This window comes from Acinonyx jubatus, chromosome E2 (genome assembly GCF_027475565.1).
Source record: "Acinonyx jubatus isolate Ajub_Pintada_27869175 chromosome E2, VMU_Ajub_asm_v1.0, whole genome shotgun sequence".
NCBI lineage: Eukaryota > Metazoa > Chordata > Mammalia > Carnivora > Felidae > Acinonyx > Acinonyx jubatus.
In genome coordinates this window covers 296870-323150 of record NC_069396.1, presented here as the reverse complement: position 1 = coordinate 323150, position 26281 = coordinate 296870, and the positions used below count along the sequence as shown (strand labels likewise).

General features: G+C 53.1%; 2 protein-coding genes across 4 annotated transcripts; one reads left to right on the top strand and one right to left on the bottom strand.

Moving 5' to 3' along the window:
* Positions 1 to 1065: 1065 nt before the first annotated feature.
* On the top strand, positions 1066 to 17643 carry DEF8 (differentially expressed in FDCP 8 homolog). Of its 3 annotated transcripts, none has more exons than XM_027076505.2 (12): positions 1066 to 1186; positions 5135 to 5268; positions 6484 to 6581; positions 9074 to 9223; positions 10119 to 10260; positions 11569 to 11733; positions 12269 to 12396; positions 12578 to 12691; positions 13252 to 13332; positions 14128 to 14268; positions 14410 to 14519; positions 15583 to 17643. In XM_027076505.2, exons 2-12 carry the CDS (start codon positions 5145 to 5147, stop codon positions 15683 to 15685), a joined length of 1356 nt encoding a protein of 451 aa, XP_026932306.1. In that variant the 5' UTR covers positions 1066 to 1186; positions 5135 to 5144; the 3' UTR covers positions 15686 to 17643. The 3 variants fall into 3 exon arrangements, with proteins under 3 accessions (XP_026932306.1, XP_053066807.1, XP_026932305.1); XM_053210832.1 differs by lacking the exon at positions 1066 to 1186 and adding an exon at positions 4569 to 4849 and having other exon boundaries at positions 14179 to 14268; positions 15583 to 16331; XM_027076504.2 differs by lacking the exon at positions 1066 to 1186 and adding an exon at positions 4571 to 4849.
* A 3514-nt stretch (positions 17644 to 21157) lies between these two features.
* CENPBD1P (Putative CENPB DNA-binding domain-containing protein 1) lies at positions 21158 to 25281 on the bottom strand. Its single transcript, XM_015087442.3, has one exon. The coding sequence runs from the start codon at positions 24552 to 24554 to the stop codon at positions 22929 to 22931; it is 1626 nt and encodes a 541-aa protein (XP_014942928.2). The 5' UTR covers positions 24555 to 25281; the 3' UTR covers positions 21158 to 22928.
* Between the last annotated feature and the right edge of the window lie 1000 nt (positions 25282 to 26281).

The following is a 26281-nucleotide window of genomic DNA, read 5'->3' as shown; positions in this document are numbered from 1 at the left end:
CTCTCTCTCTCAAAAAAACAAACAAACAACCACACATTAAATACTACTACTAAGTATATGAGACCGAGCACATCAGACAGTGGTGAGGATTATAGAGAGAAATGAAGCAAGGGCACGGCAAACCTAGAAAGCAGTAATAATACCAGCTACTTCAGATCCAGGCTTCACCAACGTCCCTTAACCCATCCTCCACCGATTCTGCCCCTGGCCTCACTGTGCCTCAGTTTCCTCTTCTGTAAGACGGAACAGAACGCGCTTCCCTTCCCCCTCCCTCAGCAGCGGTGAACACCGCCCAGGGTTGTGCAGGTGCCCTCTAGCAGCGTTCACACAGTGATTCCCACTTCCCTTTTCCCCTCAACCACTGGGCTTTGTTGTTTTTTTTTTTTTAAGAAATTAAATACCACCATTTTTTCCTTAAGTGTTGTGGTTTCGATTTAAACCATGACTTTTCTGGGGAGCCCTGGTGGCTCAGTCGGTTAAGCATCTGACTTGGGCTCAGGTCACCATCTCACAGTTTGTGGGTTCCAGCCCTGCGTGGGGCTCTGTGCTGACAGCTCGGAGCCTGGAGCTGCTTCGATTCTGCGTCTCCCTCTCTCCCTCCTCCTTCCGCCTCCCCCTCCCCCCCTCTCAAAAATAAATAAACATTTAAAAAACGTGTATGAGGGGCGCCTGGGTGGTGCAGTTGGTTGAGCGTCCGACTTTGGCTCAGGTCATGATCTCACGGTTGGTGAGTTTGAGCCCCGCATCCGGCTCTGTGCTGACAGCTCAGAACCTGGAGCCTGATTCCAATTCTGTGTCTCCCTCTCTCTCTCTCTGCCCCTCCCCTGCTGGTGCTCTGTCTCCGTCTCCCTCTCTCTCTGCCCCTGCCCGGCTCCTGCTCTGTCTCTGTCTCTGTCTCTCTGTCTCTGTCTCTGTCTCTGTCTCTCTCTCAAAATGAATAAACATTTAAAAAGATAAACCATGACTTCTGTGATTACAGGGAACACAGAAAATGCAGCACCGCGCCGCGCCGTCTGGAACAGGGCGGGCGAGGCCTCACCCATTTCCCGGAGGCGGACGTGGAGGCTGCGGGCTCGGCCGCCTGTCATGAGCCTCCGGGCCGCAGGCGGCAGCAGCGGGCGGCGGCGGCTGCACTGTGGCGAGGGCGGCGGGCGGGTTCCAATGTGGCGAGGGCGGCGGCGGTCAGGTGAGCGGCGGAGGGGGGAGTCGGGGCGGGCCGGCTGAGGGGCGGGGGTGCCGGGGGTGCGGGGAGCAGGGGCTCTCGGCCCGCGGGGGCTCTCTCGGCCGGCCGCGGCGCCCCCTGCCCGAGGGCGCGGGGGACGAGCGACGGGCCCTGGACCCCCGCCCCCACCCGGGGCGGGATCCAGACCCGACGGGTCGGGGCGCGCACCCTCCGGGCCTCCCTCGGGCGCAGAGGGCGTTGGCGACCCGCGCTGCGGTCCCCCGCGGCTCGGACGCGTTTATCACCCGAGAGGGGGAATGCCGCCCCCTCCCCGCCCCCCAGGTGACGGTGTCACCGCTTCCGGCCTCGACGTGGGGCCCGCGCCACCTCCCAGGACTGTGCCACTGTCCGCGAATGCTGGGCCGCGCCGGGCCTCAGTTTCCTCGCCTATGAAATGGATGCGCGCCCGCCGCGGGTTCGCGGGGGTCCCCAAAGTGTGGCCTGTTGTTGTGAGCCAAGTTGGGGAAAGTGCCTGTTCCCGAGGCGGCCAGCGGCCACTCCGCCGGCGTCAGTTGCAGACAACCCCCCTCCAGCTGTGGCGGGGGTGACGCTAGACCCTTTTTGGTGGCTGTGCCCCAGGCAGGACACCGAGGCTGGCGGAGTCACGAACCCCGAGCTTTATCCTGAAGTCCCCTTGATTGCGAACTCGCGTTGTCCTCCCCTGACTTCTGCCAGAGAAGGGTCGTCTCGGAGGAGGGCAGAGGTGGATAGTGGGCTTAGTGGCTTCCTTTCGCTCAGTCTCCTCCCTCCTGCCTGTTCCGTGGGAGGCCAAGCCTGAATGTGGGGGCAGGGCTCTCTGAGGGGTGAACCCGTGGGGCGCGGTGTGTGGGTCCGAGTCAGCTGCTGTGTGGCTGCGGTGGCCCAGTATGTTGGGACATCACCTGTCTGTGCTTGGCAGCCCTGAGCGAGGCGTGATTCTCCAACCTGGCAGGAGAGAGACTGAGGCTGAAGGGTCAGGGGACCCTCCATCCATCCATCCATCCATCCATCCATCCATCCATCCACCCATCCATCCAACCAATCATCCGTGGCCTCTGTGCCAAACCTGGAGCCGGCACTACCCCTAAGCAGGCAAATGAAAGATGCTTTTCCAAGGGAGCTTCCAGCCCAGAGGTGTTCCCGCCTTTGAGCTGCTCTGGCCATATTTTAAAATGCTGGGAGATTTCCTGGGGGTTGGGCTGGGCATCATGTGATGACAGTGACAGTTTGGTTAGGAGCACCTCTGGGCTGTGGGCTCTCCTGCCGTATTTAACTACTTACTTGGTCCTTCTACCCACCCAGTAGGTAGGTATTCTCCCTTATTTGTGGGCAAGAAAATGAGATCGTTTAGCTCATCACTAGGAGGCCCAGAATGTAAATCAGGGCCGTATGATTCTTAATAACATTAGGAACAATGATAATGGTAAGTTGTAGCTGATATTTATTGGATGCATGCTGCGTGCTGGCCAGGATACTCAGACCTCTGTATTTAATCTTTGTGATAATCCTATACAGCGGGTACTATTATTATCCCTATTTGAATCATGAGAAATCAAAAGCAAAGAAAGGTTGAGGCATTTGCCGGAGACCATGCACGTCAGCTGGGAGCTGGCAGAGCCGGGATTCGAATAGCACCAATTCGTTTTATTACCACAAGGCATTCAGGGCGGCCAGACAGGGTCTGTTTTGGATGTAAGAGACAGAAATCCCTCTCCCAAACTGAAGTTTATGTCTGTCTTATTTGAATGAAGCCTGGGGGTGAAGCAGCTCAGGGTTTCTACATCACAACCCAAGGTGGCTACTCTAGCTCCACCCATTACCTCTGCATCCCAGGTGACCAGAGTTAGAGCTGAAGAGGGGCAGTGCCTCCTTTTAAGAACAATTCTCATGAGATCTTTCTGTTTAAATTCTATCGGTCTTAACATAGTCACATGAGCACATCTAGCTGTAGGGATGCTAAGCCAAAAATCTAGCTCCCCCACAGTCAAAGAAAACACAGACCTGGATAGTTGTTAAAAATAGTAAACACAGATTTTATTGAGGGCTCTTGCAGTAGGGGAAAAGAGCCGTTGGTCTTGAACCCAGTTCGACGCCGAATATGGCATGGGCAAGTGGGAGTTTATAGCCAAGGAGCAGCTTAAAATCATTGCGTGGAAACTTAATTCGGGGGAGACGTCAGGGGCGAGGGGAGGATTCTGGCTAAACCCACCCGACAGGATCTTTGCTGAGGGCAAGCCGGGTGATCAGATGTCACCTGGGGGTGATACCAGATGTGAGGCTGACCAGGCATCAGAGTGGGGGACTCTTGCTAAACTCAAACAGCAGGGTTTTGTTAAAATTGGATTTTACAGGAAGGGTACAGGTGGGCCTGTGATAGATTTGGGGAGCCTGACTCAAGTCTGGTCAAGTAAAGAATCTTTGTCATCGCTTGGGGAGAAGAGGTGAAGCAGTATGGCCCTTCCTGCACCCCAGAGTCCTGCTTCATAGGACACTGTGGCCCCTGCCATTTGGAGAGGCACCAGGCATGGGGGCCCAACCACCCTGTGTGAGCCGCCCAAAGCTGTCAAGTAACAAGAGAGAGGAGGCTTAAGCCCATGGCACCTGTAATTTCCCGTGTTTTGACCCAGGGGCAGCCAGTCAGTGGGTGCCGGTTTCTGCCGGACCAGAACTCCTGACCCACATCCTCCCTCCAGAGGCCAAACAGGCAGGACAGGTCTCACAGTGTGGGCGTTTCTGACCCAGATGCAGGACAGCGGCCAGCACTGGGCAGGGATGGGGGGTGACTTACCAAGGCCATCCGTCCGGGCTCAGTTCTCTTTCTTTTGCAGGGGGTGCAGATAGGGGTCACAGGATCATCCTTGATAATCGCAAGTTATTTCAGACTAAATGGCATGAAGAAAGCAACTAATAACTGTCACTTTCTACAAAGCTGTTTTACAAAACATCTGACTTGCTGTCACCCTGGAGGCAGGGAGAGGCTAAGGAATGTGGCCCCACCTAGGAAGGAAACCCCTGACCTCACCAAAGCCCCTTTCTCCCTGTCGGAGGCCATCAGCCCTGTGTGTTCTGGACCGAGCCCTCGGGAGGGGAAGCAGCACCAGGTGGTGAACTAAGAACTTCCTCCCCCTTCCTGGGAGCCCAGGGTGTGGGGCCATGTCCTGACTTAGGCCACATGGAGCCTCGGTGGGAATCCAGGCCAGTGAGGTGCCACTCTTGCTGACATGATGATTAACGAGCGATGCCGAGGTCTCCTCTACGTGACTTAAGTTAAGCCTCTACGTGGCCTGGCTATGGGCGTGCCGGGGTCTCCAGCAGAGAGCTGGAGCTCCGAGGGCCCTGGGAAGGTGGGTCCCGCCCAAGGCCACGCTGCGGGTGGCCGAGCAGGCCTGGGCTCTGGGCTCCAGAGGGTACAGCACTGTGACCTCTGGCAGTCTTCACCGGTGGCTCCGCTCAGGGGCTGTGGTTTTGGGTTGCTCTGACAGAAAGGGAGCACGTCTGGTTGGGGCCGGAAGTAAGGAACCGGGTCCTGGGAGGTGGTGTCTCACGGGGGCAGCCAGGCCTTTCTTCCAGCTGGACTGGGGATGAACGAGGCGTCTGGGGCCGACCGGAGGCGAGGGGCCTAGGTTCCGACCGGCGGGGTGCCCTCGGGTAGGTCGTCCCCCTGTCCTAGCTCTGCTTGTGTCATCTGTGGGATCTGAGTGGATTGCTGTTACTGAGGGGGTGCTGCCGGTGGGGCCTGGGTGAAGGGGCTGAGCTGGCTTGGGGCCGGGTAGCAGACGGCACCTGTGGTGTGGGGGTGCCCCACCTGGCCCCTCCTGGGGAGGGGAAGGAGGCCAGGCATCCCCTCTGAGACCCCAGGAACTCGGGAAGGGGACGGCAAAGCAACGAGTGTGGGAGCCGGGCGGTCGTCTCTGCCCCCCTCTTCCTCTGCAGGTGGGATGCTATGGAATATGATGAGAAGCTGGCCCGGTTCCGGCAGGCCCATCTCAACCCCTTCAACAAGCAGCTGGGGCCAAGGCAGCATGAGCAGAGGGCCAGCGAGGAGGCCCCAGACTTCGCTTCTGAAGGCGGGTGCTGGGGGGGAGGCCTGCGTGGGCAACCCGACCCCTCACATTGTGCCCCCCCCTTCCTAGTTCCTCTTGTGGAGCACGCTGGCTTTCCCATGGAGCTGGGCTCGTGCTGGCCACTTCCCTTTTGTCCACAGCACAAACCACTTCCCACCTGTTCTTTAGTTTACTTATCTCTGCCCCTCCATGAGAACACACAGTCCTGGGGCACCTCTGTGGCTCAGTCGGTTGAGTGTCCGACTTCAGTTCAGGTCATGATCTCTGTGAGTTCGAGGCCTGTATCAGCCTCGCTGCTGTCAGCAGAGCCCATTGTGGATCCTCTGTCCCCCTCTGTCTGCCCCTCGCCCACTTGTGCTCTCCCCAGAATAAATATTCACACACACACACTCCCGAGGGCAGGGATTTGTGACTGTCTTGTCACTGCTGTGCCCCAGGGCCCAGCACATAGCAGATGCTCGTTAAAGGAACACTTGGAGCGTAAGCTCGGAGCTGAGGTCTCATCAGGGAGACGTTGGATCGCGCTGAACAGAGGCCCAGCCAGCAGCTTGGGAGGTCAGGAGGGTGCGAGCTCTACGAACGGCAGACTGAGTCACCTCGGGGTATCCAGGGTGTGTGTGGGCACGCGCGTGCGCACACAGAGGTCTCCTACCATTAGGAATTCTGTTGTTCAACCATCTAGCAGCCTTCAACCCATATACACATACGCAAAGTATGCCTTAGAAATTGGGGTGTTTTTCTGATACTGTTTTGTACACCTCTTCTTGGCACTATGTGTGTCTTTCCACCTCTTTTTATTTTTCTGTTTATTTTTTCTTTTAGAGAGAGAGAGAGAGAGAGAGAGTGAGTGTGTGCATGCAGGGGAGAGGGGCAGAGGGAGAGGGAGAATCCCAGGCAGGCTCCACACTTAGTGCAGAGCCTGACGTGGGATCATGACCTGAGCTGAAATCAACAGTCTGATGCTCAGCCTCAACCGACTGAGCCACCCAGGGTCTCCCCGCCTCGTTTTCTGGAAAGGCTCTCTCTTATTTGTAAAGGATATGGGTGCCTTTGCAAATGCAAACAGGGCAGCTGCAGGGCAGGGCCTGGTTCCCCTCAGCACCTCCTGTGGGCTCCTGTCATCTCAAGGGTCTTTCCCACCCCAGCCTACTCCTGGTGGAAACACAGGTTGATTTTTCCTTCTCTCTCTGCTGTGCTCCACCCCTGCACCCACTCCAGAGGCCCTGCCTGAGTTGCCCCCTGGAGAGCCAGAATTCCACTGCGCTGAGCGAGTGATGGATCTCGGCCTTTCTGAGGACCACTTCTCCCGCCCTGTGGTAAGGTTTGGGCCTGGGCGAGCCCCTGAGGCAGGGGGAGCTGGCCATTTTCTTGTCTCCCTGCCCAGTCTACCTGAGCTGGGGCTCCTGGGCCTTGGATCTGAGACCACATGACCGCTGAGTCTCACCCTGAAAACCTGCCTGGGAACCAGAGGTGGGCTGACCTGAGGTTTGGGGCCTGGAGCTGCTCTTCCTGTGTTGGGCCTTCCCCCTCCCCATGCTCCAGGTTCCTGTGAGGCAGATGTGGTTCCATGTGGGGTCCTAGGGAATCCTGCAGCTGTGCAGCAGGGTGAGGGAGGGGAGGGGTCCTCCTGCCCATCTCCACTCAGCTCTGCAGGGCCATTCTCTTCTGTTCGATGTTTTGTTCCGTGGAAACTTTTTGTTTTGTGTTGTTTTAATTAAAGGGCTCTAATGATTTCTTTTTAAAAAGTTTGAAAATCAGAGTGTCTGTGTGGCTCAGCTGGTTTAAGTGTCCGACTCTTGATTTTTGCTTGGGTCATGATCTCATGGTTCAGGAGTTTGAGCCCTGCATCGGGCTCTGTGCTGACAGTGTGGAGCCTGCTTGGGATTCTTTCTCTCTCTCTCTCTGCCCTCTCCCACTTTCATACTCTCTCTCTCTCAAAATAAGTAAATAAACTAAAAAAAAATAAAGTTTGAAAATGTTTTAGTTTTATGCAAGGTATCCTCAACTTAAAAAAATTGTTTTTTAATGTTTATTTATTTTGAGAAAGACAGAGCGCAAGGGGAGGGGGTAGGGACAGAGAGAGAGAGGGGGAGACACAGAATGTAAAGCAGGCTCCAGGCGCCATCCGAGCTGTCAGCACAGAGCCCGACGCGGGGCTCAAACTTACCAGCTGTGAGATTACGACCTGAGCCGAAGTCGGATGCTTAATCGATTGAGCCACCCAGGCTCCCTGTGTATCCTTAACTTAAAAAAAAAAAAATGTTTATATATTTTGAGAGAGAGAGAGTGAGTGCACGCCGGAGCCAGGGAAGCACAGAGAGAGAGAATCCCAAGCAGGCTCCACGCTGTCAGTACAGACCCTGATGCAGGCTCGGTCCCATGAATTGTGAGATCATGACCTGAGCTGAAATCAAGAGCTGGTTGGTTGCTCAACCGCTCAACTGATTGAGCCACCCAGGCGCCCCAGTATCTTCAGCTCTTATTTGAGAGAAACATAGTAACATTCAAATGTAACTTAAGTCAGGGGCGCCTGGGTGGCTCACTCGGTTGAGCGTCCCTTTGAGCGTCCGACTTCGGCTCAGGTCACGATCTCACGGTCTGTGAGTTCGAGCCCCGCATCGGGCTCTGTGCTGATGGCTCAGAGCCTGGAGCCTGCTTCCGATTCTGTGTTTCCCTCTCTCTCTGCCCGTTCCCTGCTCATGCTCTGTCTCTGTCTCAAAAAAAATAAATAAATAAACGTTAAGAAAAAAAAAATTTTCAAATGTAACTTAAGTCAAAAAAGATTCACCCAGAAGCCCCCAGTTCTCACTGACGTTTTATTTCGAATATGGTCTTTAAGTTTTACTGGTACGGATATGTATTTCATGAAAAAAATTTGGAGCCACTCCTATGGGCCGCCCACTGAGATCCAAGAGTAGGGGTGTCACCTTCTCTTTATCTCGTCTCCTGGCGAAGGGTGGCTCCTGAGGGCAGCTGTCTTTCCTGGTGTGGGATCTGCCTCAGCTCCCCAGCCCAGTCTGCAGCCTGGTCTCCTTCCACGGTGGCAGCAGTGTCCTGAGACTAGGGGCTTTGCTGGGCCTTTGCCCTGGGTCCTTGTGAGGTGCTGGGGCCGGGGGTGTGTCTCTGGGCTTGGTGATTAAGCTAGAGGCCACTTCCTCTCCTTCATGACAGGCCAATTGTCGTTTCCCCAGCTTTCATCCAAGAGGAAACTCTGTAGAAGTAAGGAAAATAGCATAGTGAGAAAAGTGATTAGATTTCTCTATTTGATTATTTTTTATTTTTAAAATTCTTTTTTTATAGCGTTTACTTATTTATTTGGGGGGGGGGGCAGAGAATAAGCAAGCAGGGGAGGGGCAGAGAGAGAGGGAGACACAGAATCCGAAGCAGGCTCCAGGTTCCGAGCTGTCAGCACAGAGCCCGATGCGGGGCTCGAACTCATGAACCGTGAGATCATGACCTGAGCTGGTCAGACGCTTAACTGACTGTGCCACCCAGGCGCTCTGCAGTTCAATTTCTGAAAGAAGGAAGTTGTGTTTTGAAAAACATCCTGAATCAGGTTTTCAGGGGCCTGTGAGTAGACAGGTCCAGCTGGGGGTCTGGTTGCATGGGGTGGTTCTGACCTGTGCTGTTCACTTTCCTGGGCCTTGAGCAAGTCCTTGGGCCCCTCTTGCCAGGCTCCAGTTTCTCCATCTAGGCGAGTGAGGAGCAGGGAGGTCTGCTCTGGGCTTCACCTTCACATGGAGAGCGTGCACGGTGGGCATTTGATGCAACCTGATGCCTGCCCCCCCCCCCCCCCCTCACTGGGCAGGGTCTCTTCCTGGCCTCTGACATTCAGCAGCTGCGGCAGGCCATCGAGGAGTGCAAGCAGGTGATTCTGGAGCTGCCCGAGCACTCGGAGAAGCAGAAGGATGCCGTAGTTCGGCTCATCCACCTCCGGCTGAAACTCCAGGAGCTGAAGGTGTGTGCTGACCTACCTACCATGGAGGCTGAGGGGGGAATGTAGGAATCTCCCCTTCCAGATGCTGAGGGGCTGAAAGGGTGGGCCCTTGCCCCTTGTGGAGGCTATTTCTCTATTATTAGTCTGATCTTGATTGGCCAGTCCTGGTCACATGCCACCTACTGGAGCAAGTAAGTGAGGTAAGGCCTGCCTCGAACCTCATTACCTAGAGTTGGTGGGTGTGTGTGTGGGGTGGTTCCTGAGGATTTTGCAAAGGGGACAGTGGTAAGGGTAATGGATTCTGGAGGCCAAAACCAATAGCTGTCCTTGAAGTCCTTGAGTGTGTGCACTCTTAGCTTGGCTGCCATTGGGTCCCTGACTGGCTCATGAATCCCTGGGAACTTAGAAACTAGAATATTCACTAGGATATAGGTAAGGGTATGGTAACAAAGATGCCCCCAAATCCAGTGGTTTAAAGGAGTCAGATGTATACTTTTTCTTATGTAGAAACCCTATAGGTGGCCTAGAGCCCATACAGCAGCTAATGGTGTTGGGGATCCCAGGCCCTCCAGTCCTTGTGAGAATCCAAGATGGCCTCATGGCACTTTGGGTCTGTGCTTAGCAGAAAAAACGTGGGAGGGGGGAGAAGGCCATGTCACTCCTGCTCACACACCCTTGGCCCTAACATGGTCCCAGGACAGCACCTAGGTGCAGGAGATGTTGGGAAAATCAGTCTGTACTCTGGGTGGTTCAGGCCTGACTCATCACTGGCGATTTCGTTCGCTAAAGGGAAAAGGGGGTGTGACGTTGGGGGAGCTCACAATATGTGCTGTAAACGGTACCTGGAAGAACTAGCCCCAGGGGCTTATGGGAAGGGAAAGGAGTTACAGCAGGTTCACCTGTCTGGTCTCTCTAGGACCCCAACGAGGACGAGCCCAACATCCGAGTCCTCCTCGAGCACCGTTTCTACAAGGAGAAGAGCAAGAGTGTCAAGCAAACCTGTGACAAGTGCAACACCATTATCTGGGGGCTCATTCAGACCTGGTACACCTGTACAGGTGGGCTGAGCCCCAGACCTGCTCCTTCTGGGTGGGTAGTCCTGGTCCCCAGGGCAGGGCAGAGACCTTCAGCCCTGCTGCCATATCTGGGCTGTGTTCCGGTGAGTTCTCTGCAGTGTGCTCAGTATTTGCTGAGCCCTGAGGAATACTGGGCATAAAACAAGGGACAAGAGACTCAAACTCCTGCCTTTATCAGGCTCACATCCACGTTCGGCTTTCTAGTATAGTAGCCATGAGCCACACGTGAACTCAAACTGATTCAAACAAGTAACGATTTAGTTCCTTACTAGTGCTGTCTACGTTACAAGTGCTTAATGGCCACATGAGGCTGGGGGCTGCCATATTGGTCAGTGCAAAGAAAACGTTTCCATTATGGCTGAACATCTCTATGGATGGTGCTGTTCTGAACGAGCATATGGTGTGTTAGACAGTTGAAGAAACGTAAGGAAAGAGAATAGCGTAGGTCAGGGAGTGCGATGGGTGTGACTTTAGGGTGGAATAAAAAGGCATCACGTGACATTCAAGCAACACTTGGAAGTCAGGGAGCAAGTCAGGAGTATGTGTGGGGAAGAATGCCCCTCGTGGGGGGGACTTGGCTAGATACACTGGCTGGTGTGTGTCCAGTGTCTTCAGTGTGGAGCAGAGAAAAGTGTGGCTGGGCCATTGCATCTGAGACGAGGTTGGTAGAGGTGGGCTCAGAGGCGACCAGGTACTTTCTCTAAGTGCACCGGGGGCCGTAGGTCGGTGCTGGACATGCTTAGGTTTTAACGAGATCACTCTGGCTGCTGAGCTGAGCACCAGCTGAAGGAGAAGTACAGAGATGGACAGGGAGGATGATGGCACTCTGATCGGGGTGGGGCTGTTTTGGAGGAGAAGAACCCAGGTGCGGCACTGCCTGAAGGGCTGCAAATGGGCATAAGAGTGGAGTTGAGATGATTTACAAATTTTAGTCTCAGTAGGTGGAAGGTTGGAGTCATTGAAACGCGAGGCGGGAAAACCATGTGTGGGAGGTGGGTTTGTCAAGGAAGAATGAGAATTCCATTTAGACTGAGCGAGTCTGATGCCCTTCAGGCATCCAGGTGGGAATGGCCGGTGGTCTGGAGTTGAGGACGAAGGCCCGCACGCACCCACAGGGCAAGGCTTGGGAGGGGGCCTGACAAGGTCTTTCAAGTTCTGGGGCCTGCGGTGGGGCCTGGAGAAGCTCTCAGGTCGATGTGGGAATCGGAGTAGAGCTGAAGGCCAGTCCAGGCTGCAGGATCCCCTCCCTCCCCCGTCTGAGAGGCACGTTGCTGGTCCTCCCCACCCCAGGCTGTTATTACCGCTGTCATAGCAAGTGCTTGAACCTCATCTCCAAGCCCTGCGTGCGCTCCAAAGTCAGCCACCAAGCGGAATACGAGCTGAACATCTGCCCCGAGACAGGGCTGGACAGCCAGGATTACCGCTGCGCGGAGTGCCGGGCGCCCATCTCTCTGCGTGAGTGCCCCCGGAGAGAGCAGGGCGCAGGGTGAGGGAGGCTGCTGTGGGCAGGGTACCCCGGCCAACAGCTGTGAGAAACTTGGATCAGTCAGACGCTAAGGACGGCTTGGCTCCTGTGGATGGTGTCCTGCTCTCTCTCCTTGAGGAGTGAGAAGGGGCTGCTACTGGTGCCTTTTCTCTTCCCGCTCAGCAGACCGGGCTCCCGCCTAGGTCACGTGGGAGTGCTCACAAGGCTGCCCTGCTCCAGCCTCCCGGCGGCCCCAGCGTCACAGGAAGCCCGCCTGGACGGGAAAAACGGCACGATAGTCGCTCGCTCGTGCGCCATATGTTAGGCCTTCTTCCAGAGAGTTACTCATGTTAATTTATGGGGTCCTCTCAGCAGTCCCGTGGTGGGGGTTATTGTCCCGTTTTACTGATGACAAAGCTGAGGGTAGCCGGGTGCCTGATTTGCTTCAGGTCTTGGGGCTCAGAAGAGGTTGCGGCAGGTCTGGAGGGTGGCTGTTTCCCTGTATGTGGCCCCTTCCTTCCACAGGGGGCGTGCCCAGCGAGGCCCGGCAGTGTGACTATACCGGCCAGTACTACTGCAGCCATTGCCACTGGAATGACCTGGCTATCATCCCTGCACGAGTTGTGCACAACTGGGACTTTGAGCCGCGCAAGGCAGGGGCAGGAAGGGGGGGGGGGCTCGTATAGAGGCTGAGTGGGGAGGAACTGTAGCCCCAAGGACGGAGAGCCAGTGCTCAGGCCTGGGGGGTGGGGGGAGCGGATCTTGGTCCTGGGGGGGGGGCGTGGGGGGGTAATATGTGTAATGCTGGAGGTGCCACTCCATCATGTCCCCCAGGTGTCCCGCTGCAGCATGCGCTACCTGGCACTGATGGTGTCTCGTCCGGTCCTCAGGCTCCGTGAGATCAACCCTCTGCTCTTCAACTACGTGGAGGAGCTGGTGGAGATCAGGGTGAGGCTGGAGGGGGCAGTGGACGTTGTTCTCCCCCCCCCCACCCCCCCACCCCCCACCCCGTGTCCTGGGAGGAGAGGTGCCACCTGCTGAGGGCTAGTGAGGCCCCTTGGCTATCCTTAGGGTTAAAGACACTAGAGCAGTGTCCGGTCACAATGACAGTAGGCCTAGAGGCAATTTGAAATTTTCTAGTAGCCGCCTCAAAAGTAAAACGCAGGAGAAATTAATTTTAACAATATATTTTATTTGGTCCAATGTATCCAAAAGATTATTGCAACATAATTAACGTACTACATTATTGAGATGTATTGCATTCTTTCTCTTTTTTGTACAATGTGTCTGAGGATAAATGCATCTCAGAGTGCAGTTGGCCTGGACGCTGTGATTTGAACTTGAGCTCGGCTGCAGCTCTCAGATCTGGGACCATCCCGGGGGATGTGACCTAGGGGATGTATCCTGTCCCCTCTTGACCTGGAGCGCCAGCCCCCTCGGCCACCCAGATGTGCCAGGGTGCAGCTCCGCCCTGGCCGAGAATGCCCACCTGCCCCTCTCGTCCTTAGAAGCTGCGCCAGGACATCCTGCTCATGAAGCCATACTTCATCACTTGCAAGGAGGCCATGGAGGCACGTCTGCTCCTGCAGGTCAGGCCACTGGAGCGGGAGCTGGGGGTCCGGGGTCGGGGAGGAGGAGGGCACATGGGAAACAGAGAGCCAGGGCAATGAGGACACGCTGTGCCCAAGACTTTTTCAGACGAGTCGAAAGCTTATGTGTGCTGTGCATTTGGCACAGGGTCTCCCAGACTCCCAAGGGACGTGAGGTCTTCAGTAAGCAAACAGGCATTCTGCCCACAAAAGCGTTCTCTGATTACGTCCGTGCGAGAAACACTGGGAGAAGCAGGTATTGACCTGAATCTCCACGCAGTGGACCAGGCACAGGCGTGGACCAGGCATAGGCCTGCCCAGGCAAGACTGACCACGAACACACTTTTCCAGGCTCACTTATTTGTTCAACAAATATTCGGGGGTATTCACTGTTCTAGATCCTAGGGAGCAGGGAACAAAACAGGTAGGGATCCTTGCTCTCACTTCAGGGAGCACCCTTCGGGTGGGGAAGAAAAATAAGCAGAATGTTGGGGTGGGGGTTGAGGTCTGTGGACAAGATACGGCAGGGAAAGGAGGTGCAGAATGTTGGTGGTAAACAGGGCCAGGGCCGGGAGGAGGTATGGCATGCTGGGCAGAGGTGGGGTGTGCCTGCTGTGTTGGAAGCGGCAAGGTGACCGGTGTGGATGGTGCAGGGGGTGCTCTCTGGGGCCCAGACACCCTCTGCAGCCTGTTGCTTCCATGAGCACCCCTAGGGCCCAGATGTCGGGAGTGTCGGGGTGGGCAGTGGAAGGGGCCCTCACCTGGTATTAGGGTCACGGTTGCTGGGACCCACAGCTCCAGGACCGGCAGCATTTTGTGGAGAACGATGAGATGTACTCTGTCCAGGACCTGCTGGATGCGCACACGGGCCGCCTCAGCTGCTCGCTCACGGAGACCCACACACTCTTTGCCAAGCACATCAAGCTGGACTGTGAGGTGGGCCCCCTAGCCCGGACCAGGGGGCATCGCCCTCTGCTCCCAGTCTCAAGGGCAGGGAGGATGGGAAAACAGCTTGGCCCAGTGTGCCCTTCGGAGCGTGCGCTGACCTGCCCCTCACTCTCCACTGTTGCCCCCCAGCGGTGTCAGGCCAAGGGCTTCGTATGCGAGCTCTGCAGAGAGGGTGATGTGCTGTTCCCCTTCGACAGCCACACGTCCGTGTGCACCGAGTGCTCTGCTGTCTTCCACAGGTTAGTGTGGCTCCGACCCACCCTGAGGCCAGGTGAGGGGGCCACCTGCCACAGTGGGGGGCATTTAGGCTCAGGTCTTTGCTGCCTGATTTTCAAAGCCCTTGGCTTTGATCCTAGATACGGGGTTAGACCCTGATGTGAACTAAATTCAAAGTTCCCCTGGGAACAAGCACCTGTGGGGCTGGGGAGGGTGCTGCAGCCCAGACCCCAGGTGTGCACACGGTGTCTGACCTGCTCCCATCTTCCACCAGACCTGAGACGTAGCAGAGGCCAGAGCTTCCTAGACTTCCTGGTTCCTGGCACCCTCAGTGTCCTGGTGATTTTTTTTCAAACATCCCTAGGCCGAAAGAAATACCAACATTTTTATTAAGTACTTAGATCCAAACAACTTAAGCATTTGTGACAAAAAGACTTAGTGGGTTGTTTGGAAAAAGAACACACATATGTTGGAAGAAAAATAATTTAATTCTCTAATAAGCGCAGTTACTAATACTAGGTGATGCCTGCTGGGCCCTGCGTGACTTCTCACACTGGACTCAGATGGCCACCCCCCATTTCTGTGCCACGGGTTTTTGCCTGGCACTTGCTGTTTGTCCTAGCATCCAGTGACACCGTGGAACTGGGATTGCCGTCACCGTAGCAAAAACACATGCTGCAGGCGTGGCTTCCCTTGAGCTAGCAGTGTGTGTGCCATGTGACAGATGTCAAGCATTGCTGTGTCACCACCAAATCTTAATAGTCCCCAGGACCCTGTGCCCCCCCAGTGCCCTGGGCGGAGGCTCGGCACAGTGGTGGTAAGCACAGGTAGGGAAGCCAAGCGGTGAGAGCGCCCAGCGGATGGTAGCCAGCGGTCAGGTGTGGACCCTGTGGGAAGGCCTGCGCTGAGAGCTGGATCGCAGGCCCGGTAGACACATCTGGGTGCCCACCTGGCTTCTGCCCTTTGGGAGAAGGGGGATGTTAGAGCCTGACTTAGGAAGCCTGTGAAGGCTCAGCGGTAGAATTTCACATGCAGGGAGCCCGGACCTTTCCTAGGGCTGACCCCCTGTCCCCCCACTGCCCCCAGGGACTGCTACTATGACAACTCTACCACGTGCCCCAAGTGTGCCCGGCTCACCTTGCGGAAGCAGTCACTCTTCCAGGAGCCTGGTCCAGATGTGGATGCCTAGAGCAGCAGGCACCCCCCCACCCCAAGCCTTTCTGGCATCCAACCTGCTGGTCATTGCCAAAGTCAAGGTGTTTTTTGTGTTCTGGAGACCCCAAGGGTGCAGCCCCTGGACGTCTCCCATGTGCTGGGCCGGAGGGGTGTAAGCAGCACCATGAGGCCCGTCATCTGTCTCCCAGGCATTTGCTGGGATGTGGTGCAGCCTGGCTCTTTGCTGGGTGTGCTGCTGTGAAGGCTTCAGGGCTCCGTAAGCAGGGGAGTGGGCAAAGGGCGTCTCACCTCCCTGGTGGCAAAGAGCCTTGGGGCCGAGGCTGCTGGGCTTTGGCCACCCTGAAAACCCAGAGAGGACTTTGTGGGAGTAGCCAACAAACCCTGGGGATGCTGGCTACATACACCCAGACTTGGCCTGAGGAAAATCTGCAATGGATGATTTGGATCTACCTGGAGGCTCCCATCCCCCAGCCCCTTGTCTCTTTGGAGACTTCTAGTTGTCTCTGGCTGGGGTCGTCCACAACTGTCTCCTGAGGGCTCTGCCCCTGCCTCTTGAGGTTCTGTCTCTAGGTTCTCCTCTGACAGGACCAGCCCAGGGGTTACCTGTTCTGTACAACGTGGAGGGAAGGGGGCCGTGGTCTCTTCCTCCTACTCCCCCAGCCTACCCTGGTGCTCCAGGCTGGGTGGCTGGGGGTCCAGTTGGAAGAGGCTGTCCTGCTTCCCAGTTTGGAGCAAGGACTTTGCCCCTGGGGGAATTCTAGGTTAGGCAACGGGGTTGGCAGCAGTAGGCCTGTGTGGCTCTTCTGGGAACTCTCTGCCTGAGGAGCTCCATGCTGCTTCCACAGTGCCTGCGGAGGGCTCTGGACGGCCCAGAGACCACCAGCCAGTGGTCTTTTGCTTGGGGCCTGGAGGTGCTGGGAGTATTTGCTCAAGGGAGCTTTGGGCAGGAATCGTAGAGCCCATGCGGGAAGCCTGGAGCACAGGATGTGGAAGGTCCTGTACACCAGCTGACAAATGGGACCCTCAGGCAGAAGGTGAGAACCCACAGGTTCTTCACTGGTGGAGCCACAGTCAACCTCGGTGTTTGCAGGGACGTTTTGTGCTTTAGAGACCTTGCCATTGAGGGGGGAGTCCTGTGGGAAGGGGACATTTCAGGATGTGGCTCTCCAGCCTTTTGTGCCCTCTTGCCCAGACTGTGGTCAGCTGTTGATGCATATGGTTGACATACATATGTGGTGGGGGTGGGGTGGGCAGGGAACATAGCCACTTGGGTATCCATCACCTTTGGCTAGGAAACCCAAGAGGAGATGCTTCAGCCAGCAGAAAAGTCAGCTTAGCCTGCTGGAGGATCAGAGGGGTGGCTAAAGACCGTGTCCCCTCCTCCTGGCTCTTCTGCGCCATCAGAAAAGCCTCCGTTGGTGGCTTTAGGCAATCCTCTCGCTGAGTGTTCTGATCTGCCTTGGGGTAACAGTGAGAAGCAAACATTGGTGCGGTTGGGTCAACAGGTCCCTGCCCTGCTTCCCCTTCCTCTTGAGGGCTGAAGAGGGGCTTAAGGTCCAGATGCCCTTTTCCTGCACCCCCAGATCCACACATTTTCCACCACTGCTTTCCATTTCTGTCAGAAGGATACTGGCCATTCCCGGCTTTACCGCGTAATGGACGTCACATCATTGTAGTTACAATCACCATGTCCATAGAAAGCGTTAATAAGTTGCCATCTGCTGGACGAGGAGTTGGCCCCCTTTTCTTTTTAACAACCCCCATTCCCTCCTTCCCCAATATCGCCATCTTCCCCTTCTGGATGACCGAGTCTTTAAACAAGATCACGTGTGGGTCTTGGAATCCAAGCACTGTAGCCAGAACCCACCAAAGAGCCAGTTTGCACGGCCAGCGCTTCACAGAAAAGCAGCAAGGGACACCTGGTTGTACTGACGCCATAGCCGCTGTCTCATTAAATCTGTGTTCTCTAGACTCTGGTGTGTGTGGTGAATTGGGGACAAGACAGGATTTATTGACATGCAGACCAACTGCAGCCTTCCCCATCCAGTGGGGCCAAAGGTGATTCGGTTTGGGGAGTTTGTGATGAGTGTCAGAGGGCTGAGTGTATGGAGTCCCCTCGGCTCCATGTCTATGAAAGATGAAAACACATAACTTGGGGTTGTTCAGGCTCTAGGAAGCATCGAGCACTGAGCCTGGCGTGCAGAGAATGTTTGGTAAGTAGAAACTGTGTCTTCTGGAGTCCTCATGGTTGAGGGATTATCTCATAACCCAGTGGAATCAGCGGGAAACTGGCTGATCATGCAAGTCACATGTCCAGCTCCTGGCAATCTCTTTCACAAGCTAGACCCACAGAAGGGCCCTCACTGCAACTCAGGACCATTCCCATTGCCCTGGGCTTCAGGAGAACCCTAACTGCCCCTCTCCCAAATTACATTCAAGCCTCTGTATATGTACATTCTTTTCAGAGAGATGATCTACAGTTTTGACCAGGATCTCAAAGGGGCCATGACCCAGCGAATATAAGGAATCTTCTGATAAGACTGTAACCCTAACCCTAAAGAAACCAGAGAGCTCTATGGGCGCAAGCGGAAGGGAGGGAGGAATGGTGTGGGAGGGCTGTTTGTGGGCCTGGTCTTGGCATATTTGAGCACACACCTCCAACTACAAGTAACTAAAGCTATACTTTGGATACTTGATGTAAGATGAATATGTTTTCTCTCTCTTTTAGGTGATGAAATGGTATTTTCTTTTTACCATTAATTTTTTTTAATGTTTATTCAGTTTTGAGAGAGAGAGAGAGAGAGAGAGAGAGAGAGAGAGAGAACATTAGCAGGGGAGGGGTAGAGAGAGAGGGAGATACAGAATCTGAAGCAGGTTCCAGGCTCTGAGCTGTCAGCACAGAGCCTGACATGGGGCTCGAACTCACAAACTGTGAGATCATGACCTCAGCCAAAGTCGGATGCCCAACTGACTGAGCCACCCAGGAGCCCCTCTTTTATCATTTATATATTGGCAAACTTAGATATACAGAACCATTGCAAAAACATTCCCATTTACCTATCTCCTGGATTCCCTAAATATTTTTTTTTTAGCATTTATTTATTTTTAAGAGAGAGAGACAGAGCACCAGCAGAGGAGGGGCAAAGAGAGAGGAGACAGAATTTGAAGCAGGCTCCAGGCTCCAAGCTGTCAGCACAGAGCCAGATGCGTGGCTTCAACCCATGAACCGCGAGATCATGACCTGAGCTGAAGTAGGATACTCAACCGACTGAGCCACCCAGGCACCCCTGGAGGCCCTAAATATTAACATTTACCTTATTTGCTGTATTCTTTCTGTGCACGTGCACATTTCTTTTTCTGAACCATTTGGCAGGGAGTTTCAGAGATGATGCTCCTTTGCCTCTAAATACATGCGTCTTCCTGCCAAACAAGGGCGTTACAAGGCCACAGTGCACTTATCACTGGGAAATTAACATGGACACATCACAGAACCTACAACAAAACTTATTTAGATTTTGCCATTCAGCTGCTATGTCTGTTTAGTCTTCTCTAATCTGGAAGGGTGCGTGATGGACCCCTTTAAGAAGCACAAGGTAACTGGGGCGCCCGGGTGGCTAAGTCGGTTAAGTGTCCGATCCTCAGTTTCCGCTCAGGTCATAATCTCACAGTTTTGTGGGTTCGAGCCCTGTGTCGAGTATGGAGCCTGCTTGGGATTCTCTCTCTCTGTCTCTCTCTGCCTCTCCCCCACTTGCGCTGTCTCAGTCTCTCTCAAAATAAATAAACTTAAAAAAAAAAAAGCACAAGTTAGTAATTTTGAAGACTATCCTTCAACGCGGGTTTTTCTGATAGGATTTAGGCTTCGCACGTGGAGTGAGAATTCCCCAGAAGTGACGCTTTGATCTACTTGTCTCCTGCATCCTTTTGACATGTTTCTGTCATTCTTTAGGAACCGCTTACTTTCTTTTTTTTTTAATTTTTTTTTCAACGTTTTTTATTTATTTTTGGGACAGAGAGAGACAGAGCATGAACGGGGGAGGGGCAGAGAGAGAGGGAGACACAGAATCGGAAACAGGATCCAGGCTCTGAGCCGTCCGCCCAGAGCCCGACGTGGGGCTCGAACTCACGGACCGCGAGATGGTGACCTGGGCTGAAGTCGGACGCTTAACCGACTGCGCCACCCAGGCGCCCCGGGAACCGCTTACTTTCTAGCGTAATAAGGTGTTCTTGGTTTTTCTTGCGCTTTCCCACTCCTAGCCCTGAAACCAGCCATTTCCTCAAGGAGCCCCAATAGCTGTTAGTGGACAGTGGTAATTCAGTAAACAAGATGTGGTCGTCGGGTGTGCTCAGTCCTACTGGGCTGTCACTGCTTCTAGGTCCTTTTACCAGACAGGAAATAGTAGCCCTTCATCGACATCTAGTCCTCCATAAACATATTAAAAACATGAGTTCACACTGATACTCCCAATTTCAAAGTAATGCTACAAGATTCTTTCCCCTTTTTAATATTTGTGATTCCCTTCCTTGACAGAAACCTGGCTCTGTTATCTATAATTATTTATTTGCTCAATCCTAGAACACACAGAGAGTACCTTCAGCATTGCCAACCTATGCCTCTGTGAAAAAGAAGCCTAGAGCTTAATATTTTTTTTGAGTTCCTTTTTGTATTTAGTTGAGGGAATACAGTCAAAACACAGCATTCAAAATTCACTTGGGTGTTTCTCCCCTTTCACTGTGCATATGTAATTCATGAGAAATATGGTTCCATTCATGAACTCCGTTTTATTTCCCTATTTTTATTTTTTTAAATTGGCTTCACACCTAGTGCAAAGCCCAACATGGGGCTTGAACTCACGACCTTGAGATCAAGAGTCAGAAGTTTAAGCAACGGAGAGCCACCCGGGGGCCTCTTATTTGCCTATTTTATTGTTGTGATATATTAACATGGTTCCTAAAGTCAGAACTTCACAAGAGGCCACGGTGCCTGGCTGGTTCAACAGAGACTTGCCTGTCTCTCTCTCTCAAAAATAAACATTAAAAAAAAATTTTTTTTAAAGGCACTTTAAAAGATAAAAACCTTTATAAAAGGTTCGTCAGATATCTTCCTCCCCCGCTCTTTGCTTCTTTCCACCCCTTCCCATCAGGTAACCAATATCTTTGGTCTCTGGCTTCTCCTTTCTGGGTTTCTTTTTGCAAAAATGAGTATGATACATGTCTATTTTCTTGTTTCGTTTACCCCTTTTTTAAAATAATTTTTTTAACATTTATTCATTTTTGAGAGATGGAGACAGAGCATGAGTGGGGGAGGGGCAGAGAGAGGGAGACACAGCAGCTGAAGCAGCTGTCAGCACGAAACCCGACTCAAGGCTTGAACCCATGAACCGCGGGATCATGACCTGAGCTGAAGTTGGACGTTTAACCAACTGAGCCACCCAGGCGCGCCCCACCCCCCACCTTTTTTTTTTCAAAGTTTGTTTTTTGAGAGAGAGAGAGAGAGAGAGCGTGTGAATGGTGGAGGAGCAGAGAGAGAGGGAGAGAGAAGAGAGAATCCCTAGCAGGCTCTGCACTGCAGCACAGAGCCTGATGTGGAGACTGAAGCCATGACCTGTGAGATCATGACCTGAGCCCTGAAGTCAAGAGCCCGATGCTCAACCCACTGAGCCACCCAGGAGCCCCTCCCCCTTCTTTCTTCCACAAAAATGATAGCATACTGGTTTTTTGCACATTGCTTTTTTCAAATAATAGTATACCCTGGAAACCATTCTCTATCAGTCCAGAGTTCTTCCTCCTTTATTACTGTTATCATCATTTACATCTAGATTATATCCCATTGTATGTAATAACCATTTCATATTTGACCATTCTTCTATATACGAATATTCAGGCTGTCTCCTCACTTTTGCAGTAACAAACAAGGATGCAACAAGTAATCTGTGCACATGTATTTTCTTTTGTTGGAGGTGTATCTTCAGAGTATACTCCTGAAAGTGGGATTGTTAAATCAAAAGAAATGTATTTTTTATGAGTGTCTGATGTCCCTCCATATTCGTTGTAGCAATCTGCATTCCCATCAGCAATGTAGGAGGTCCCTGTTAGCCCAGAACATCACTAACAGAGTGTGTGGCCATACTTTTTGATTATCTGTCAATCTAATTAGTGAGACACAGTATCTGTGTAGCTTTAGTTTGCATTTCTCTAATCATGAATGAGGTTGAACTTTTTTTGTTTCAAGACCTAATTTATTTATTTATGAATTATATCCTTTGTCCCCTTTTCTATTGGATTTCTGGTATTTTTTCCTCCTCAATCCTAAGAGTTCTCCATATGGCAGGGATTAGCCCATTGTCTGTGAGATGTTGCAAATATTTTCTTCCAATTTATCAACTGCTTTTGACTTTGTAGTGTTTCTCCCATGGAAAAGCTCTTTTGTTACATTTTTATACAGTCAAATTAACTTTTCTTATTTCATCTGGATCTTAAGTCATGGAAAATTTCCCAGCACCCAGGTCAAAGAGGCATTCATCTATGTGTTTTTGTAGTACTCGTATGGTTTCAATTTTTATTTTTGGATCCACGATCTGTTTATTTAGTCTTGTGTATGCTGTGAGGCAGGGATCTAATTTTATCTTTTTCCAAATGATTAACCAGTTGTCCCCCACCATTAAAAAAAAAAAATCGGGGCTTCCAAACTTATTCCACAGGTCTGACTACTGCACTGACTTACTCACTGAAGTTTTATAGTTTGCTTTAATGTCTTAGAAGAGCTAGTCTCCTCCTTGCAGTTTTCTCTCTCTTTTTTTTAAAGTTATTCATTTTGAGAGAGAGCATGCACACAAGCAGGGGAGGGGCAGAGACAGACAGAGGGAGAGAAAGAATCCCTAGCAGGCTCTGTGCTGTCAGTGTGGATCCCAACGTGGGGCTTGATCTCACAAACTGTGAGATCGTGACCTGAGCCAAAATCCAGAGTCAGATGCTTAATAGATTGAGTCACCCAGGCACCCTGAAGTTTTCTCTTTTTGAAGCAGCATTTTCCTGGGTATTCTTGCATGTGATTATTCTAAAGCACATATTTAAGTGAAATTTTAATGACAAAATTTGGTACTCTCAGGTGTCAAAATGAAAATACCAGAAACAAGAGTTTCCAAAGATGTAAAGCATCTGGAAGTAGAGAGGCGTGGCTGGATCTCATCCGCTGAGGTCATCTTGCTGCTTCTGGCTTTATTTTGATTCACGTTTGGTCGCACAAACTGAAAAACGACCTAAGATAGTTGCTTTGAGCGCCGCTTTTTCTCATTGTACAATTCCCTGTAGCAGTTGATCGCATCATTGATTGCTCCCGAAACTTTCAGTTTCCAATCATCATTAGGGCCGTCACTTTTAAGGACCTGTAGGCCTGCCTCGAAATGTGAGAAGGCTGCTGAGAGTCTTCCTGTGGTTAGCTGACGCAGGGCAGGTGGGGCATCTTCACTCTCCTCTTCTGCAGGCTCCTGTTCTAGCTGCATCAGTTCCGTGTTCGAGAGATCCTCCTCGTGGGACCTCAGCAACTGGTCCACGTCGGCTTCTACAACCTCTTCGAAAGCCACATTCTTGGCAAGAGTCACAATGTTTTGTTGAAGTTGTGCAATGTTATCTGTTTGGGAAACGCTCTGGAACCGAACACACTCAGGCCAGATCTTCTTCCACACGCTGTTCATTGTTGCCGGTCTCAGTGCCTCCCAAGCTAGTGCAATGTTGTCTACAGCATCCATGATGCTGTAGTTTCTCCAGAACTCCCTGATCATGGCTGTATCCTCCCCATCTGTTGCTTCTAGGATGTGCTCAAAAGTTCTTCTCACGTAATGAGCTTTGAAGGCGGAGGCTATGCCTTGACCCATGGGCTGGATGGAGTCAGGTGTACTGTCATGAAGATATTCCACTCTTACATTATCAGACAGATCACTCAAATTTACTGGGTGGCATGGGGCATTGTCTAGGATGAGCAACGCTTTGTGGGTGAGATTATTCTGGGCACAGTATCTTTCAACGGCTGGGCAAAAAAAGTATGTGAACCATTCCTGAAAGATGCTCCTGGTCGCCCAGGCCTTTTTGTTTGAGCGCCAAATTACAGGCAAATTGGGCTTGGAGTATCCTTTCAGAGCCTTGGGGTTTTCCAAGTGGTACACCAATAGGGGCTTCAACTTAAAGTCCCCAGCTGCATTGCCACCAAGAAGCAGCATCAAGCGATCTCTGGATGATTTAAAGCCTGGCTCAGCTTTCTCTTCCACAGAAATAAACGTTCCTTCAGGCATTCTCTTCCAATAAAGCCCTGTCTCATCTACGTTAAAAACCTGCTGGGGGGTATACTCACCTTCTTCAATGATGCTTCTTAGCGCTTCTGGATATATGTCCTTGTTTCCAGGAGCCGTGCTGTTTATCTTGAAGTGGGGCAAACAGTGGCGCTCCTTGAATCTCACAAACCACCCTTTACTTGCAGTAAACTTTTCTGTTTGAGAGCTCGCACCTCTTTCACGCTGTAAGTCATCAAACAAACTCTTAGCCTTCTCCTGAATAATTGTGACACTCAGGGGCACATTTCGCTGGCTCTGGTCTTCAAGCCACACATGCAGCAGGCGCTCCATGGTCTCCATGACTGCACTTCGATGCCGAGTCAACCGGGAGGCTCTCAAAGGAGTAGCTATTTGCGAATTCGCTTTAATTTTTTCCTTATTATCTCGGATTGTAGCCACTGTAGAAACAGCAAGGCCCAAGGCCTTCGCAATTTGGCTGAGCTTTTCACCAACTTCAAATCGTCTCAACACTTCCAATTTTATGTCGAGGGTAATTGCTTTCCGTTCCCTTTTGGCACTTGGGATGGCTGATGCATTTAGGGACCTTTTCCCAGGCATTTTCCCTTCCAGAATGTAGTAAAACCACAGCAGTCTCAGGAGCAAGAAGGCCCGTGGCTATTCTCTGCTCCCTTGCAAAACGTGGGAGAGAAAATGGGGCTGCCAAGAAGTGCAGGCGGATGAGAAAAAGGTCACCAAAGGCCTGCCCGGCCCCCTTTGCCAGAAACAGGCTGGTTCACTCTCGATTGGAAGGCAGGCAGCGTAGGCCTCTGGTGTCAATCAGAGTGTCCAATCCCCAGACAGCACATCTGCAGGAACGTTAAAACCGGCGTGGGTTTCTGGGATGCAGAAAACCGAAAAAAATCCGTGCAAGTTAATAACGCTGCATAGCACACACCGAGTCAGTGCCTCCGTTCTAGAGGGACATCGAAGCAGCAGGTAGCCGGGTAGCGGGCTCACGAGAGGCGCCGGTAGCAGCGGCCGGGGGTGTGGGTGGGGGACGGACCAGGGACTGGTGTTGTCTTTTGTGAACCGCTTCCTGTGGAGGACCCGGGAAATATGTGTCCTTGGAGATGCCCGACTTAAAATAAGTCTAAAGGCGCTGGGTATCCTCATAGCATCTAGCCCGAGTCGGTCGCTGGGATTTCTGCGCTCCGCTGTGTGGACAGGACCCGACAGCGCTCACGTTCAGATCTTTAAAAAGTCAGGTGGTAGGGTAGACAGCTGACGAGAGGTCCCAAGCCAGCGCCTAGTCCTTACCGCGCATGAGCGACGCCTCCAGCGCCCGCGGGGACGGCTCCGGGGGTGTGGCGCCTCTCTGGCTTTGTTGCTGTTCTGCGCGTGCGCGCGCCCCAGCGGCGCCAGGGCGGGGGCGGGGAGTGTCGCGCCCGCTCCGGGCGGCGGCCGAGGGGTCTGGGCCGTGCGGCGGTGGCCCAGGAGGCGGCGGGACGGTCAGGGCAGGCGTGAGAGCCCTCGGAACAGCCCGGCAGGTGAGCGGGGAGGTTCAGCCCGCAGGTGTCGGGAGGCGGGGGCACGGGCTCCGCTCGACGCCGCCCGGTTGCACCGGCTGTCGCGGGGGAGGGGTCCGGGGGAACGGACTAGAGGGGCCTGGCTGCGGCCACCACCACATCCCCAGCCGGCGGCTCTGTCCCCGCGGCTGAGGTGGCCGTCCCTTGCCCTCCGCGTCCCTGCCCTTCTCCTCGCGGCTTCTTGCCGCCTTCTGAATTTCCCGCCGCCTCCCGGGCCCTGCGCAGTGCTGGCTCCCTCCTCTGCCGCCTCAGTCCCCTCTCCAAAGAGCCCCCACGTGGAGCGATTTGCGTTCGAGTCACGAGTCCCTGCAAACCTACAGCATCTCCTCGGGCACCTCGCTTCGACTGCGAGCCCGTTTCCTCCTGGGCCTGGAGGTAATGCTTGCTGTAGCCCAGAGTTGCTCTCTGAGCCGGATGTGATACTGCACGTGGAAGAGTTTTGCCGGCTGTTAGTGTTTCTCACGTGTGGAGCCCGGTTTCACCACTCTCATAGCAGCTAGTACTGCTTCCAGCCTTCCGTGCTAAGGGCTTTACACGAACCTTCTCATTTGAGTCCTAAACCCTTCCTGCACGAAAGCGCTACCATAACCCTCTTTATAGAAGAGAAAACGTAAAAGCAAAACTGGCCACTTGCAGTTCAGGGCCATCTCGCTCCAGTGCCTTCACTTTTAGGTATTTCTGGGTTGTGTGCCTTTCCTCTGGTTAAATACTATCAAATGGGATTCCGTGTTTTTTTTTTTTTTTTAATGTTTTTTTAAA

What these genes read in the sequence shown, in the direction of transcription:
- DEF8 (XM_027076505.2), top strand. Translation starts at nt 5,145, where the DNA reads ATGGAATATGATGAGAAGCTGGCCCGGTTCCGGCAGGCCCATCTCAAC. An exon ending in ACATCAAGCTGGACTGTGAG is followed by an intron (nt 14,269 to 14,409) that starts GTGGGCCCCCTA and finishes GTTGCCCCCCAG; the next exon opens with CGGTGTCAGGCCAAGGGCTT. An exon ending in TGCTCTGCTGTCTTCCACAG is followed by an intron (nt 14,520 to 15,582) that starts GTTAGTGTGGCT and finishes CACTGCCCCCAG; the next exon opens with GGACTGCTACTATGACAACT.
- CENPBD1P (XM_015087442.3), bottom strand. Translation starts at nt 24,554, where the DNA reads ATGCCTGGGAAAAGGTCCCTAAATGCATCAGCCATCCCAAGTGCCAAA.